The sequence below is a fragment of the Dasypus novemcinctus genome, chromosome 8, assembly GCF_030445035.2.
Source record: "Dasypus novemcinctus isolate mDasNov1 chromosome 8, mDasNov1.1.hap2, whole genome shotgun sequence".
In the NCBI taxonomy this organism is placed as follows: domain Eukaryota; kingdom Metazoa; phylum Chordata; class Mammalia; order Cingulata; family Dasypodidae; genus Dasypus; species Dasypus novemcinctus.
Window position 1 is genome coordinate 105,550,431 of NC_080680.1, and position 18,121 is coordinate 105,568,551.

Genomic DNA, 18,121 nt, shown 5'->3' on the forward strand with positions numbered 1-18,121 from the left:
TCCTCCTGCTTTCAGTTGTAGACACTCTAGGCTCCATGGTGTGGTGGTTGACCTTCTTCAACTCCATGTTAGCTGAGTGGGGTAAGTCCAATATATCAAAGTGTAGGAGCTGAAGTCTGTTGAGGCTCTGGGCCTGGGTGTCATATTATCAGTCCAGAGATTCAAATCCCCTAAATATATCTTAAACCCCAGCACCCATCCCCATCAATCATCCCCCCAAACATAATTCACAGAAGTGAATTCAGACCGGCATGTCAGCATGATTTGAAAATTGTTAAAAGCTAGAGAGGATAGATGTTGACATGATGATCTGGCAGCTTATTCTCCCAGAGCCACAGGCCATATCTTTCAGCAAAGAATGTGCCTAGCTTACCTCTTAAGTCCTACCTACTTGCAAAGGGCGGGGAGGGGGGACTAGAACTGCCCGCTTGTACAGAAGTTTTTTCAGTAATTTCAGAGCCATCGAATGATGTGAGATGAGTTGACATGAGAAAAACACTCTGACACTTGCCGGGTTGTCTCTGAAGGAGAGAATAAGAGGTGAAAAGTGAGGGGCATGCAAGACTCATCAAGGCGTGTTCTTTCTGTTGAATGCCTTTCATTTACTTCTAGTGTCATCACTCTTCCTGCTTGGATGAAAAGCCATATGTGCCAAGAAATGCAGAATGTTAGTTACAGGAGTTACTCAACCAGGACCAGAAGCTTTACCAGGGTTACAGGAGGCTGGGTATACTGCCTTTCAGAGTCCTCAGAAAAATCCTGAAGGCAGATGGCAGTAGGTTTTCCAGCTGGACCTGCAGGTTGTTCTGGCTTGGTTCTGAGTTCTCTGACTTCCTTGCTTTGTGACTGCTGGCACTTAAGCCTCTCTGAGCCCTGCTTTTTCATCCATAGAACTGGGATCACTGTCTAACCCACAGGGCTATTGTATTTCTATCAAGTACCTGGCACAAAATAGGCCTCTCTCACTAGAAGTTACAGGAGTCTTATCAGAGAAGCACCCAGATTCAATATGTGATTTCTGACAAGATACTTCCTTACAGAACCTCAGGGTTTTATCCTATCTGATGGGGACTGAAACATGTCCCCCACAAGTCTTACAAGTTCCCAGAAGTGTGAACCCATATGTAAATATTACTAGGAAGATGCTATTATTAGTTAAGGCAGGGGGATTCTTAAGGGGTCCGTGAGCTTGAGCTGAAATACAAAAAAAAAAAACATTCTTGTGGAGACATGATGGTGCAGGTGTGATATATTTATTAAATAATTAAATAACACATAGTATGGACTTAGTAAGGGGTCTGTGGTTTTCACCTGACTGGCAAAGGGGTCTGTAGAACAAAAAATGTTAAGAACCTGAGTTAAGGTGGCTAAACTGAACGAGTGGGCCTTCGATCAAGTAGGGCTTTAGTCCTTAGAGGTAAAGGAAACTGGACACAGAAGTAGAAGCCAGAAATCAGAAGAGCAGATGCAAGGATAGAGAGAGTCATGCAACAGAAGAGTGTCAGCACTCTGAAGACTTTGACAGAAAGCAAGCCCTGCCAATGCCTTGATGTTGGACTTCCAGCCTCCAAAAGCATGAGACAATAAATGCCCGTTTGGGCTGACCCATTGTGTAGTGTGTCACAGCAGCCCTGGTAGACTAAGACAGCATCCATAGAATGGGAGTGGTGATTCTTCTGGGAATTTGTATGAAGTGTTACAGTAAGAATCTGGCTTACTGTAAACTATTATATGCCTTCTCTTAGGGAGATCTTACACAGACCTGAGCCATGCCAGCAAATGGAATGGTCGAAGTTTCGACACTTGAAACAGGCAACATTGGGAGCATTCTTCTCTTTAGGCAGCAGGTCCATGAGATGTAAAATGGCGCAGGGGGCAAATGAGCTTTTTTTTTTGGAAAAAAAAAAGAATAAAGAGATACATAAAAATGTGCAACTATGAAGCTCAGTACTGAGAGTATGCACAGTGGTTAAACACACAAATGCTAAAGCCAGATGGCGAGTCCACTGTGCATCTTTGGACTGGTTCCTTAACCTTTCTGTGCCCCATATCTTGTAAAATAGTTCCTATGAGGACTGAATTAGTTAATATAAACAAATGTTCATTTTTTTTAAAAGATTTTTATTTCTCTCCCCTTCTCCCTCGGCCCCCCCCCCCCCCCCAATCTGCTCTGGAGTCCACTTGCACTCAGTGGCACCAGGAATGTGTCTTTTTTGTTGCATCATCTTGCTGAGTCAGCTCACCGTGTGTCTGGTGCCACTCCTGGGTGGAATACACTTTTTGTACAGGGCAGCTTTCTTAGAGGCGTGCACTCCTTGCACATGGGGCTCCCCTATGCGGGGGACACCCCTGCATGGCATGGCACTCCTTCTATGCAGCAGCACTACCCGTGGGCCAGCTCACCACATTGGTCAGGAGGCCCTGGGTTGGAACCCTGGACCTCCCATATGGTAGGCAGATGCTCTACCAGTTGAGCCACATCTGTTTCCCTAAACAAAAGTTCTGAGAACACTAGCTGGAGTGCAACAAGTTACCGTTAGCAGTTGTAGAAGACATTTTATACTCCCTGAATCTTTGGTCTCTCTGATTTCCTAGCCTTTCTTGCAGTTAGATTGTGATGGTCCATGGGCTGAGAATGTGTCAAGTGTCATTTCAGACTGAAGCATTTATGAAGGGGTACCTGTTTGTCAATCTTTCTTCCCCAGCCTCTGCTGTCAGAGGTGATATACCAAAACAAAAGTAATCTAAATCAGTGTCACCCAATGGGAGTTTTCAAGAAATATTAAGCCACCAAGATTTCTATCCAATCCTAATAATTATTATACTTGTAATCAAGAGTGATGAGGAGAAAAGGATAATCAAACTTTATAAAATAAGGAAACATTTGCCAAACAAACCAACAATGTTCCAGGCAACACGCATGGTGCTTTATTGTTTAGTAATTTTGTTGCTGCTAACTGTAAAACAGTGGTTCTCAACTGGGGGAAACTGGGCCCCAAGGGACATTTGGCAATGTCTGGAGAATGTTTTGGTTGTTTTAACTGGAGGGATGCTACTGAACATCATGTTCAGCCCGGGATGATGCTGAACATCCCTGTAATGGAATGAGAGTACAAAAAGGAAATCCTCCTATCACAGCAGACTCCCAATCTCTCAGAGAATGCTTTGACCACCAATTTCTTGGAAATCCTCCAGATACAGCCTGCTCAAATGGGAATAAATCACACACTGGCTGCATCTTGGATTTCAATCAATCATGAGCTATGTATCTTTACCTGCCTTTGAGAGCCTGACAGATGCTAATTTTTCAAGCCCTGCCCCCCTGGAAAGGATAAGCCTCCTCCCCTTAAAATTGCCAGGGGAGCTTTGAAACCATCATAGTCCTGGCCCTACTTCCCCAGATTGCTTCAAATGGTCTGGGAAGGGCCTGAGTGTCCACCATTTTTGATGTTCCCAGGCAACAATCAGGGTTGAATTCACTGCTCCATCCAGAATGCCCTCTCCTTAAGCCTTCCCCACCATTTAAACGTTATCACCTCTCTCAGATCACCTCCAATAGTCACTTAGGTATCAGTCTCCTCTCCTTCACAGCCAAATCTTTCTCCACTTCACTTTATATTCATTCTTTGATCCCATCCTTTAGGTTCCTTTCTCCATAATCACCAAGCTGTTGTGACTTGCAGATTTTATATTGGCCTCTCCACTGACTGTTGATCATTCCCCTCTTAATTACTCCACTCTGAGGGCCTGTGACTGTAGCAACATTCAGCTGCTTGGCTGGAAATGTGAGTCAAGCAGTCATGTAAATAAGTACAACCCTATTAATACAGAATAAAAATATTTGTGGCAACCAGGTTAAAGACAATAGATCCAAATCAGAGAATATAGGTGTTGCTTCTTCATGGTTATTAATGCAAACTATTTATTTGCAGCACAGGCCAGTTGCTACCAATAATGCAGCTGTAAAATATGGGTATAGAGACATTCACTAAATAACCAAGTCACAATATCAAACAAGCAATCTGGTGCAAGTATAGAGTTCCAGAGAGAGGTTCAAAAGTTTGAGTCTTCTATATTGAAAACACAGGAATTTAAAGCCATGAAACAGGTGATCTCACCGAGGAAAATGAGGTGCAAGAACAAAACCTTGGGGGAAAAATGAGGTAGAATCAGGAAAGGGACTGAGAAGCCAGGTAGCACACCACTGCATAATGGAAGATTAGTAAAGACAGTGGTTCAAGGAAAAAATGACCAGGCCTGTCAAACAGCACTAAAAGACCAAGTAGGAAGAGGACCAGCTTTATCAACATGATGCACTGCGGACCTTCACTAGCAGTTTCAGTGGAGTGACAAGCCTGACTAGAATGGTTTTAAGAGTAAAAAAATGGAAAACGGCTAGTAAAGAGAAACTCTCCTGGAGTTCTACTATAATGAGCAGAGAAATGGAACAACACCTAGAGATGGCAGTAGCTTGAGATCAACCCATCCTGAGTCACATACAGGCCCAAATTCTCTTGCAATGTTCTCTTTTAACTGGTTTCACCTACTCAAAATCTGCAGCAAAACAGAAGGACAAAGGGCATTAAACTCAAGTGACATGTGAAGTTACTACAGGTTTTGTGCTCATCATAGCCCACTAGGGAGGAAATATGCTGCTAACTTGCCCAAGGATGCTCCAGAGTACAGGGTCCTCTAGACAAAAGGTAAACTGCAGACTTATGAGTTCTAGTCATTTCTCAACACAGCTGTTGGTAAAATCAAAGTAAATTTCCTTCCTGCTAAGATGCATATCATGAACAATTTATGATGTGTGTGCTAATATCCTAAGTAAAATTCTGCAACATCTGGGTCAAAGTGCACTTTGCATTATCAAGGATGAACAAGAGAAGGGAAAATGCATGACAAAGAATCTTTACTTTCAAATGATTAACAGTACATTAAGCAATAACATATAATAAGTCTTGAATTCTATCTAGTAATTTTTATTAAAAGAAACTAAAAGCAGCTCAGTTATTCTAGTATTCATTGTTCAAACTTAGCCAGAAAGGACTACTTTAAGGTTGGCTGTTGCTTCACACACGTTACAAATGACTATTTACTACTTTTTCATAGATAAAGCCCCTGACCTTTAAGAAAGCCTTAGGGAAATAAAACATTTAACCCCTTTCTTTCTTTGAATGTCGTTTTTGGTACTAGATCTAAGAAAGAAAAAGTCAGTACTGCCACATATGTAGCTTGAGCTAAATGGCAAAGGAAATCAGACAACATATACCCATTAAATTTATAAGAAACAGGAAGTAAAAAGATGAAATTCTTTGGATAAGCTCTAAGTCTATACAAAGAACCTAGGTTTGCTACTCTAAAAAGTGAAAGGACCTACTACATAATATACAGAAATAAGTTAATGCCTTTCCCCAAGAATGTAACTCTAGCTTTGCTAAAGCTTCACATTCCATGTGAAGGCATCTAAAATGCCCACCCATGGAACAGGCACTCCTTCTCCCCTATCCATTTATGCGGTAGTTTTCATGGATTTCTGGTCGGATGTCACAGACAAAGGCCAAGAGGTTATCCAGAACTTCATCCCTGTTCTGCTGGAAGTAGTTCTGGAGGATGGTCATCTTCTCCTGGGTCTCCTTCTCCACTTCAGTGCTACAGCTGCCGTGGGATCCCAGAGCCTGGAATTGGAGAGCAATAATACAGAGGGAACATCAGGACAATGCTCTTGTTGGCCAAAAACAATATTTTGTAAGTAACTTGATCACATTTAGAGAAACCCAGTGTCCTGGTTTGTCTCTTGGGGACCCCAGAAAATTACGTTCTTAAGCTAACCCATACCTGTGCATATAAAGGCAGGACAGATGGCGCCTCTAAATTTGGTTAAGGGATCTCTGATTAGATCACGATAGAGCTTTTGATAGGACTGTATCAGATGAGTCGACCCAGGTTGGGTCTCTGCCCTTCTGCTGGGTCATATAAACTAAGGAGAGAGAGAGAGAATGGGAAAGCTCTGCCTTTCTGACCCTGTCATGTGAGAGAGAGGACTCCATGTTTGCCTACAGGTGCAGAAAGACAGACAATCCCCCAAAGGTTCAAGGCCCAGGGCACGATGTCTGATTGCCCATAGCTGAGCTCAGCAAGAAAGTAGAGCAACAGAGGCTGAGAGGAGGCCCAGAAAGAGACAAGCCATATGCATGATGGCCCACATGTGAGCTTGAGAAGACAGTAAGCCTGGAGGGGAAGGCAGGGACCTTGGCAGAGATGGCTACCATCTTGCCTTGCCATGTGGCAGGATGCCAGGACACAAGGATCACTAGTGGCTGACTCTGGTGAAAAAACATCTAATGGTGCTTTGATTTGGATGTTTCACAGCCCTGGAAACTGTAAGATTTTCCCCTATTAAAATTCCCAATATAAAAACAAACTAAAACACCCAGTCAACGAATATAAATAATCAGTAGTTGGCAGTTTAACGTGACTGAAGAGCACATGGGGAAGCGGGCATTCCCAGTGTTAGTGGGAGCATAACTGATGCAACCACCTGGTGGCCAACCTTGCAATACCTATCAAAATGTCAAATGCATAGCATTTCCATTGGTAGGAAATTATCCCAGATAGAGAGATTCACATCTGTGCAGGGTTTAAGAATGGAATCAACGTAAAGCCACAACAACTGAGAAGTGGATAAACAAACTGTGGTACATCTGTATAACAGCATACTATTCAGCCATTAAGAAAAATAAGGTAGATGTGTTTAACAATATGGAATGAATTGTAAAATACGCAGCTTAAGGGATAAAAAGATACAACTGGGACAGTGTGGTTAGTATATGTGTTTTCCTGTGTAATTTTAAAGGTGGGATGATAAATGGGAGGATGCAATTTTGGAAGAATATGCAGAATATTTTAGCTTATAAGTTCAGCAGTAGATTGGTTCACCAGTATTACGAATATATGACACCTGTTCTTTCCAATATAGGAATTCTTTTTCCTTCTACAGTCGTCTTCACAGTACCAGCCGGCTTTTTGTTAACTGTTGTGCCTATTTTATTAACACCTGACCTATCAGTTTGTGGAAGACATATTTCTTTTCTGACTAACCTTTCTCATTGTTGCTCATCACATATATTAGTGACTATATCCCTTCATATTTCTGTAACAGATTTTATAGGGCCCTCTTCTCTCACAAGTTACCGATTCCTCACAATAATCTGTAAGGAGGCTATCATTCCCCTTTTTAAGATAAGGTAACAGAGACTAAAAGAGGTTGAGGTGAGCAAACAAACATTAAAACCCACGTCTTTTGCATTCAAACTTAGGGTTTCTCATACTATATGACTGTTCATATTTTTTCATATTATATTATGGGGGCATTTCATAATAGTGAGTTCAGCCACTGACTCATATTTTCAGAATAAGGGAAAATCCCACTATGTCTGTTCATGAATATAAACCAGACTCCAAACCCCAGAGTAAGTTGTTTCAGAAACTGAAGATAGCTGGGCCCTGAGCATCAGCAGGGTTGCAGATCCTATGCTTCAGTTTGTTGGGCCTGCACAGGTTGGCTAACAGGCAGGTGAAGGTGGTCAACCACCACACCAGGGAACTGAGAGTGCCTACAACTCCAAGCAGGAGCAGCATATCCATCAACCATGTAGGATCTAAACTCCCTCTTGATATAGATGTGGACTGGATGTAACCATCCCAGGGTCCACAGGATGGAGGAATAAAATATGGATTAGAGTGAACTTACTGGTATTCTACTATAGAACTATTGTGACTAGTAATGGAAGACTGTAGCACTGATCTTGAGAAAATGGGCATGGTAGTTGCTGAGGGCATGGAGAGGGAAGAAGAGATGAGATGTGGGGGTATTTTTGGGACTTGGGAGTTGTCCTAAATGATAATGCAGGGACAGATGCTGGACATTATATATCCTGCCATAACTCACTGAATGTACTGAGGGAAAGTGTAAACTACAATGTAAACCTTCATCCATGAATTGCAGCAGTTTTCCAAAATGTATTTCACCAAATGCAGTGAAGGTGCCACAATGATGAAAGAAGTTGTTGAAGTGGGAGGAGTGGGGTGTGGGGGGTGGAGAGCATATGGGAACGTTTTGAATTTTTTAATGTAACATTTTTTGTGATCTATGTATCTTCAAAAATACAATTAAAAAAAGGATTGGGGTGAGGAGTGGGGTATATGGGAACAACTTATGTTTTTTAATGTAATGTTTTATGTGATCTATTAATTTTATAAAAGATAATTTAAAAAAAAAACAACAAACACTGCAGATAAATACCCTTTATAAAAGCAAAAAAAAAAAAACCCACTAAAGAGGTCACAAGGAAATACTGCTAGACCAACTCAGAGTGCATGTGCTACAGGCAGTGCAATACTGATACTTTCTCTATAAGCAACTGGAGTACAGAGTGTAAAGACAAGGAGATGAGATAGCTGTCCTGATACAAGAGTATTTCTACATTGTTTTATGGGCAGTCTGACAATTTATAGCACACCAATCAGCCCTAAACGGGGAGACAAGAGAAACATTTTAAGTTCCAATAGCACTTTAATCATCCAATATAAAAACAAAACTTTTGCTACATACTGTTAAGGAACTATGTGCCCTGAATCACCTGACTTGAACCAGGGATTGTGTGTGCCTGGAGCTACTGGAGGTCATAATGTAGAACTTGAGAATGAAGCCCACAAAGTGAAAGGCAAACATGAGAGGCTCATGGATTGAGGTAAAGCAAGACTTTCACCTGGGTTTTTAATTATATAGGCAAATAAAATTCCATTTGGCTTGAGCCAGTTTGAAACTGTGTTTTCTAAGAGTACTGATAAAGAGTTTCCTTCCTGTGTGAAACTCCCACTCCTTCACATTGCCAGAATTTTCCCTGCTTCCTGTGTACTTTGTGATCTGTTTTTATGCTATTATTATCTGCATTGCAGTCTGGCTGATTTTATTGGTAAATGCCTCTGTACCTGTATTATACTAAAGTGGTGATTTATGTTTCTCTCCTTCATAGCAATTTTCACACTTGTAGATATGCATGACTAGCATTTTATTACAGTATCTCCCAGATAGACTGTAAGCTCCATGAGGGCAGGTATTACTGTTTCCATTCACAGCTGATTCCCCAGCATCCAGCACAATACCTGTATCATGTTAACTGTTCCAAAGATATTTGTTAAATGACTGAATAAATGAACACTAGGATTCAATATTAGTTAAAAACAGATCATTCTGAAAGAGAGGCAACTTCAGCATCCAATAAAATAAACATCAATTATCACATTTGGAAATTTCTATCAGAATCAGAATTTCTATGTTGAGTGCAGGCTCAGGAAGAAGTAAAAATAAATACCGCAGCTTCCTTGGCCTTGAACTCCTTCTCCCTCTGCAGGCGGTACTGTTCAATTTCAGCCTGAGCTTCTTCTTTGGCCTGCTTCAGCCTCCGGTTCTTTCCTGTTTTCAAAGCAGACAGCTACATAAGGAAGTGGTTAAAAGATTAAGTAGATTGGCAAGCAGAGACTGAGCTGGTAAATTTTAACAGTAAACAAAGTTTTAAGACATAGTTCCAAGAGATGTGTATGGGAAAGGAGGAGCGAGAATTCAGAGCTAACTAATAATTTAGGTTCCTGCCTCCTACAGGGTGTACTTAACTATAAAGTGATTAGATTAGGGAAAAAAGAAAAAGAAAAGAAAAAGGAATGTTTTCCATAACTACAGGCTGATGGAAAAATTTCTGAACTTGTTGGAATATTCTCTCAATCTTACCAACCAAGAACGTAAAATGGGTAATGTTAGCCATCTGGGGAACGTCTTCCTCTTTCCAAAATGTAAACACCTAAGTATGCTGATTACAACTGAAGCTCTGTTTAGAACCTTAGCAAGGCAACTAATATGCTCCCAAGGGACCTCAAACCTAAAATGTAACTAATAGAGCAGATGATGTAATCATTTGGAAACTAAAACCCACACCTTTTACAAGAAAATAAGTAATGAAAATGTTGACTGGGAAGGAATGCTCAAAAGGAAGCACTGGACAATAAGACTGTACAAGCATCTGAAAGAGATGAGGAGAGAAATTGTCTCTACAACAGAGTAGAAAAAGTATCAGAGCCTATATGAAAACAACATACGAGGTCAGCCAACACATACCCTTTACGATGATTCTGTCCTCACTAATCAAACTTCTTGGAATCTGAAGTAGGAAAAAAAACCGTGTGTGTGTGTGTGTGTGTGTGTGTGTGTGTAGGGCAAGGAGAACACAGATGATGTGTATGTGTGTATGTGTATGTGTGTGTGTGTGTGTATAGGGCAAGAACACAGATGATTGCCCTGAGCATTTATTTATTTTGCATAGAGCAAAAGACAGCCCATTAGTTTTACTAATGTTTTGAGATTTATCATTGTTTATCAACTGCCCAGAGCCCTCTAGACCATTTGGATGACATTTCAATTTAACCAATCACCTCCTTAACAGGATTTTGAACCTGTAATGACACCATGATTCCAGGAAGTCAGCCTGGGAAAATCAACTGGTCTCTCCCCAAACACCCCAAAGGCTATTTCTGCAAGTTTATATTAATTCTAATATTATTAAGGCTATTGCCATACCCCCAACCTACTTCTATGCCAATTTCCCAGATGCCCCTCCCCAGATCAGCTATAGTGGGCCATATTTCAAAGCCAAAAATCTTTCCCAAACCAACGATCTACAAATAACATTTATGACCAGAACATTATGTAGTTCCATCTATTTCATACTCCATACTCTTCACGCCCCACTCCAACAGCAGTCTGAATTACTAAATACTATTCTTTTCCTTTCAACAAACATCTTCAAAGTTCAACCTTGATAGGCTTCTCTGAAACCCAGAAAATAGATTTAAACTGGAAATTCTAATTCTTTTAAATCTTACTTGTCTCAAGTCTCACATATGGGAGCCAGTGTTTAGTTTCACTCCAGTGAGATAAGACATACACAAATTTTTCTTAAAAGGTTAAGGTTCAGGGCAGTGATTTCATGAAAAAATTGGTTGTACCACTTTACGAAGTAATACACTGACTCTTCCCATTTCTTAATTGGGCTTTCAAGTTAGCCACATTTATAGATCAAAAAAGGCAATACTTCCAATTTTTGCAATATGTAGCCCTCTTGAATATTCTGCTCCCAAATACTGCAAATTCCGAGATGTATATTAACCATCAAATCGCTCCTTTAAAACAAGTTCATTAATTCAGTATATCATAGTTCATTCAGTAACTATATATTTGTCATGTATACCCAAGACACAGCATCAGGCTTGACAGGGTACAATAATGTGGAAAAGATGACTCCTGCCTTCAAGGCACTCAGACTTAATGCTTACCACATCCCAGATTACTTGTTCCTGTACTTCCCCAATTATTATAATTTCTATTACTGATAAATCATCACAGGACCAACTCTGAGAAAGCATTCTGGAAATACCATATCAAGGGTATGAACAAAAATCTTCCGTGAAAGAACAATGAACTTTCCAGTCAGAGTAAAAAGAAAAGCCTTCCTCCCATCCCTAGCTCCTTCAAAGAACCTCAACTTGAGTAAGTTCAAAAGTCATGCTTTGAGATCCACTTGGATGTGGGGTACAGTCTAAGTCTTATACCTAGAGAAGCATACCAAGGGATTACTAAAATTTATATTTCTTGGTATTTTACCCTTGCATAGGATAGGAGACTTCTAAGCCTTAACCATGTATGCTGTTTTCCAGGATATGGTCAAATCTTTCTCTCTGAGCATTGTTTTCCTCACTCATCTGTAAAATAGGGATAGACACATACACCTCACCAGATGGGAACTGGATACATAAAGTTAAATTACACAATTCCTGTTCTCCTGCACCCAAGAGTAAAGTAAATGTACTATATAAAGGGACAGATCTTTGTATGACAAATAACCAGACACTTAGCCTAGTCTGACGGGAGGAGGAAGGTCAGTGAAGGCTTCCTGGTATAAATACTGGTCAAATTTGAGGCCTGAAGGAAGACTACAGACTAAAGAAAAAAGGGGAGGAAATTGGGAAAAGGCTCTTCCATTCAGAGGAAACATGTTCAAAGGCCTGCTGCAGAAATAAATGAACTACCTTTTGAGGAATTATAGATATTCAGTATGTATTAAGGAGAGTACCTAAAAAGTCAGATTCAGGAAGAATGTGGAAGTCTGATCTAAATGAGCCAGCCAACTATGCCCCATTAAGGAATTTGGGTTTTATTTCTGCGGCACTAAATGTTTGTTGACTGGAAAAGCAGTGGGGAAGTCGTATTTGTACTGCAGAAGGATGACTCTGTAATGAGGAGAATGGATTGGAGGAGAGCAGGAAAGAAGCCTTCTTCAGTCACAGTCTACATTAGATCCACCTGCTAAACTGTTTTTAGCAGCCTTACATTTCTCAACTGTAGCCCTCATCTCACTTGTAATTAGCCAATTCAGTATCTACTTCATTCACTGGGACTTTGAATACCATGATGGCAGACCACTGATGCACCTGGGCACCGCGCTGGGCATATATTAACCACACCAAAAAGCATTTAGGGAATCGAGTTAAGACTGCTATGGCAGTCTGAGGGAAGTTGGTGTCCTGAAAAAAACTGCTGGCGGTGGAGGTGGTGGGTGGCAGTGGACAGACAGCCTCGGCGACTGACTGAACGAGGCGAACGTGGCAGAAATAGTAGACTGGGCAACTGTGGAAAGTCGGAGAATCCCAAAGCAGCAAGTGGGGGTGGGGCGACACGTTCCATTTTGGATGGCCTGTTTTACCCGCCTCCGAAACTCCAAGAAAGACGTTGTTAACCCATTACTGCGTCTACGCCCGACTTAGTATCCCGCATCGCGGCGTCCTGAGTCTCAGACCCAGGGGGCTTCGAAACAGACCAACCGCTGCGACTATCACCAGCTCACCGCAGTCCGGTAGGCCTCATCCATCCACCACCCCCAGCGGCTTAGCCGCGTCCCTTAAACTCACGCCCCACCCGGCCGCCCCACCCCGAAACTCACGCTTGCGAGCCTCGGACACCTTCTCGGCAGCGCGCTTCTCCGCCTGCAGGAGCTGCTGGATGCCCTGCGACTGAGAAGCCATGGCGGCAGGGACTCTCGAGGCCCAGGCCAGCGGCCTAAAAGGCCTCGCGAGGCCCCTCGGGTCAGCTGACCCAGCCGCCCAAGGCCCGCGCCTGCGTTCTGAGCCCGAACTCTGTGCCCCGCCCCGCCGTCACGTGACCTCCGCTGCGCCACGTTAGCCGACGGCTTGTGGCGTCTTGTGACTCGGAGGGATGGAACGCGGCGAAGGAAAGAGAGGGGCACCTGACCGCGCTTGCGCAGAACAGATGTCACGCCTCGTCCCCACCCCCATTTTTCCCGCCTCAGCGGAGACGCTGGTTGAGTCTTTGTGGAGGTCTAGCCGTATTGTTGCTGCCTTGTCCCTCACTTTACAATACGCTAACCTTAAGACCCAGTGAGCGGAGGCCATGCTGATTCACATTCCCCGCCTCTGCACAGCTTTCCTCTCGCCACTTCCTGACAGTTGAGAAGAATTCCAGCAAGGCTCGGGAAAGGAGTCCTGTACTGGGTATAGAGAAATTGGGGTTCATTCCCTGCCATGAATCTCCTGTGTGATTTCGGGCAAGTCGCTTTCCCTCTATGGACCTGAGTGACTTTATCTTTACAAGGACAAGAGTGGACTGTTTTTCATAAATATTTAATGAATGCCTGCCTTGGTCCTAGCCTGCTGTCGTAGTGAGGACGTAGCAGAGATCAAGACAAACAAGGTCCCTCATGGAGTGTGCAGTCTGGACAAAAGACAGACACACTAAAATAAATAGAAAATTACAAACTGTCATAAATGTGCGAAGGAACAGTGCAGGCATACGCAGGAATAAGGTGTGTGGGGCGGCTCTCTGGAAGAAGTGACACTTAAATTGAGTTCTGAGCAATAAAACCTTACCAAGGAAAGGATAGTGCGGGTACGGGGGAGAGGGGAAAGGACCAGCCTGGACGAAGTGGGAGGGAGCACCTGGACACGGACAGAAAGGTAGGAAGGGATGGCTGAGCTTACAGAATGGCAGACGCTATTCTACACATTTCACCGAATCCTTCCCGCAACTACTAAGCGCTATTTCATTTTATAATGACCAAACTGAAGTTCAGATAAGTTAAGTAACTTGCCCAAAGTCACACCCCTATTAAATGTCAGGCTTGACTGGTTTCAGGGACTTTTAAGTCCATTTGGTGATTTCTGGGGAAGATTTGTAATTTTGGGTGTTCTAAGAAAACAATACACTAAACAATTAACAGAGGACAACAATATACACCTCACAGGGGTTGGATAAGGGTTAAAGAGATGATGATAGCCAAGAAGTGGAAACAACCCAAATGCCCGCCATCTCATGAATGAATCAACAAAATGGAATAAATGCATACAAAGGAATATTACTTGGCCATAAAAAGGGAAGAAGTATTGATACATAGTACAGTTTACATAGTAAAATTAGAAAAAGTTATGCTAGATGAAAGAAACCAGGCAGAGGAAGTCACATATTGTCTGGTTCCATTTTTATGAAATGTCTGGAATAGGCAAGTGAAGGGGGAGGGGGAAGAGAGAGTGACTGCTAACAAGGGCAGGTATAGGGTTTCTTTGGGACTGTTGGAAACCTTCTGGAATTAGTGGTGATGGCTGCACAATCTTGTGAATATACTAAAAATACTGAATTGTACACTTTAGTGAATTTCATGGTATGTTAATTATATCTCAAAGCTGTTATTTAAAAAAAGAGAAAGATTATAGATGTGAAGCTTTTGGCACAGTTTCTAGTCTGTAGTAAGTGCCAGGAAATGGAAGCTGTTGTTTTTATCTAGCTAGGGGGTAATTGTTTGATTTACAAATCTGGTCCTCCACTTAACAAAAGCCTTCACATCAGGGTTCCTCTAACAGCCAGCTTCCTCTCAGCATCTGAATATCTACAAATTCCATAATGTTTTTGCTTGAAGCATTTCAAATGTTCATTGTGCAAAGGGAGAAACACTTAGACAATCCCGCCTCTGAAAATCTCAACTGGTTTAAATTTTCCAATTATCTGAGTGGGTGTTTGTTGTCAGAACTTGGGTGCCCTGGGAAGGTGTCCCACAATAACTAGGGGAAGAGGGTAAAGTAATTGCCCTCCGAAGGAAGCCTTGAAGTTATGAGTCAGCAGGCCAGAGAAAAGATTCACAAAGTCATCCCAAGGGCACAGAGGAGATGCCAGGCCTAGTTCCCCTGCTGAAGAAATATATTAGCACATCTTAAAAAAGAATAAGCCCATTCTGAGCTGTGGCTGTTCAGAAACAAGATGGAAACTGGGAAAAGAAACAAGGATTCCCTTAGTGTCCCTTAGACACTTCCCAGCAGTGTCTAAGGAAGGAGGGGTCCCTTGACTAAGAGAATCAGACTGCAGGTGTTCAAATCCCAGCTGTGCCATTTACTCACCAGGTAACTTTGGGCAAGTTGCTTACCCTCTCTGAGCCTCAGGCTCGTGTATTAAAAATGGGGTTAATAACAGTATAACAGGGTTATTGTGAGGATTAAGTGTGTTTATACATATCAATAGCTTAGAAAGTACTCACTACTTATCAGAACATAGATATCCAAACCTTTCTAATAGTGATTTGTCAACAGAAAATAATAATAAATGGGCCTTTCGGTTGGACCTCGTGTGTGGGAAGCTGGTGCTCAGCCACCGAGCCACATCAGCTCCTAGGCCTTTTGGTTTTATACATCACCCTAGTGGATTTGGTTAATGGAAGTTCATTTCAGACCAAATGATTGGTGTTAGAGACTTTGCAGGACTGATGCACATGGTTGGGCAGGTTGTTCACTGCACAAGGGGTCCAGACTGCACTAAAATCCAGCCTATGTTCTGCCTAGCAGCCTTATACTTGGGCTGGAGCAGTGTCTTCCCAGAGCCAGCACTGATTTCTAGTTCACACAAGGCCTCTATTGGGATGAGCAATAATCCTGTGACAGTCTGATTTCTGACCCTCCAGGTTGAGGACCTGACTCCTCTGTGGTAAACTCATGGGAGACCTAAATGCCCCTCCCTGCCAGCTGCCTGGTCTCTGCCTCAGGTGATCACCCTACACATTTCCACAGGGGAATATTCCCAAGATCAGTCGTTAACCCTTCTTCTCCCTTGCTTTATACTGCAGATAATAATAAAGAAACTCAGATTATATTCCCAAATCTTACTGGTGTTAGAGACCATTTTTATCCTCCAGTGAACCCCGTCAGCTGTGCATGTTGCTGTAATAATTTCATTTGCTGTTTAAATTTCACAGATTGTTCCTCTGCTTCCCCAGGAGCTAAGGAGCATGTCTAGAAATTAAATCAAGGAAACAATGAATTGCAAATTATTACTAGAAATTAACTGCATGTGAGTGTGAACAAAGCCATAGACAAGAAGGCATTAGCAGCAATGCTTTCCATTCATTCTTTCATTCATTTAAAAATGTTAATTGAGCATCTGGTACGTGCCAGCCCTGTGCCAGGTGCTCCTACAATGTGAGTAAAACATTCACTCCTTGTCTTGGCAGCTTGGAGTTAATGGGAAACACAGCCAAACAGAAATGTCCACCAATAAATACATAATATCAAACCAAGTCCAATACACCTAATACAATAAACACTGGCTAAATATGACTACTGAGCTCTTGAAACGAGCACATTTCTAATTGAAAATGAACTCTAAATATAAAAAAGCACAAACCTTTTCAAAGACTCACTACAAAATGAATATAAAAATCTCACTAATATTTTTATAGTGACTACTGGTTGGTATAATGTTTTAGAGATATTAGGTTAAACTATTGTAAAAATTCATTTCATCTATTTTCACTTTTGAAAAAATGCCTATGGGAAAACTTAAAGTTATACATGTGACTCACATTTTATTTCTATTGGATATTGCTGCTATAAAAGAAAAGAATTTTGATATCTGAGGGTTTATAACAAAAGAACCTGACCTAACTGAAGAATGAGGTAACAAACCTGGGTCAATACTGGAGAAGGGTTTGACGTCAGGAGGAGTGGAAAGCTTTTGAGGCAGAGAGAACTTGTGCAAGTTCCCCTGAGGCAAAAGAGAGCATAGAATGTTCTAGAAAGAGCCATTGAGGCTGGACTACAGAGGAGTGAGAGAGGGCTGTGCCATGTGGCAAGAGGGACAAGTAAGGTCCAGACCAGGTGGGCCTGGAAGCCTTGCTAAGAACTTGGATTTTTATCCTAAGAGCAATGGGAAGGCATCAGGGGAGTGATAGGAACACATCTGTCTTTTGAAATGATTACTGCAGAGGGTGGCAGAGCAAAATGTGAGTAGTTTTATTTTATTTTTTTGTGAATGAGGTTTAACAGGTAATGTGGCAGTTTGAAGCTTTTGTGGATCCCAGCAAATCGTGTTCTTAAGGCTAACCACTGCTGGGTATATACCCATCAGATCTGAAAACAAGGACACAAACCGATATATGTACACCAATGTTCATAGCAGCATTGTTCACCATCGCCAAAAGTTGGAATCAATCCAAAAGTCCATCAACAGATGAGTGGATCAATAAAATGTGGTATATACACACAATGGAATACTACTCAGCTGTAAGAACCAATACACTACAATCGCACGTGATAACATGGATGAACCTTGAGAATCTTATGTTGAGTGAAGCAACCCAGGCATTGAAGGACAAATACTATATGACCTCAATGATATGAAATAAGTTAACTGCCTCAGAGAGCTAGAGTCTGGAAAAGTGGCTTACTGGAAATCGGGGGGTGGAGGAAGGATGTGAGTTAATGTCTGTAGGGGTGGAATCTGTGATGAGCTGGGGGTAAGTATGAGCACAAAGAAGGGACAAAATGGGGGCAAGGGGTTACCTTCGGGTGGGGTTTTCTGGGTTTGAGGGGGGCTGGGGATGGGAAGAGGGGTAATATGGTCCAAGAAATAGGTGGGAGGGAGGGGCAACATACAAACATGGGAGAGTGCCAGAAGTTCATTGAGAACTAAATGTTGAGTAAAACGTATCAAAGTATAAGTAGGAGGGTTACCTGG

General features: G+C 42.1%; 1 protein-coding gene across 1 annotated transcript; it reads right to left on the reverse strand.

The window, feature by feature from the left end:
* Positions 1-1,234: 1,234 nt before the first annotated feature.
* Positions 1,235-13,303, reverse strand: ATP6V1G1 (ATPase H+ transporting V1 subunit G1). The gene is made up of 3 exons (XM_004463166.4): positions 13,053-13,303; positions 9,378-9,478; positions 1,235-5,678 (listed from the first exon to the last, which is right to left on the reverse strand). The coding sequence occupies exons 1-3, from the start codon at positions 13,132-13,134 to the stop codon at positions 5,505-5,507; spliced, it is 357 nt and encodes a 118-aa protein (XP_004463223.1). The 5' UTR covers positions 13,135-13,303; the 3' UTR covers positions 1,235-5,504.
* Positions 13,304-18,121: the final 4,818 nt, after the last annotated feature.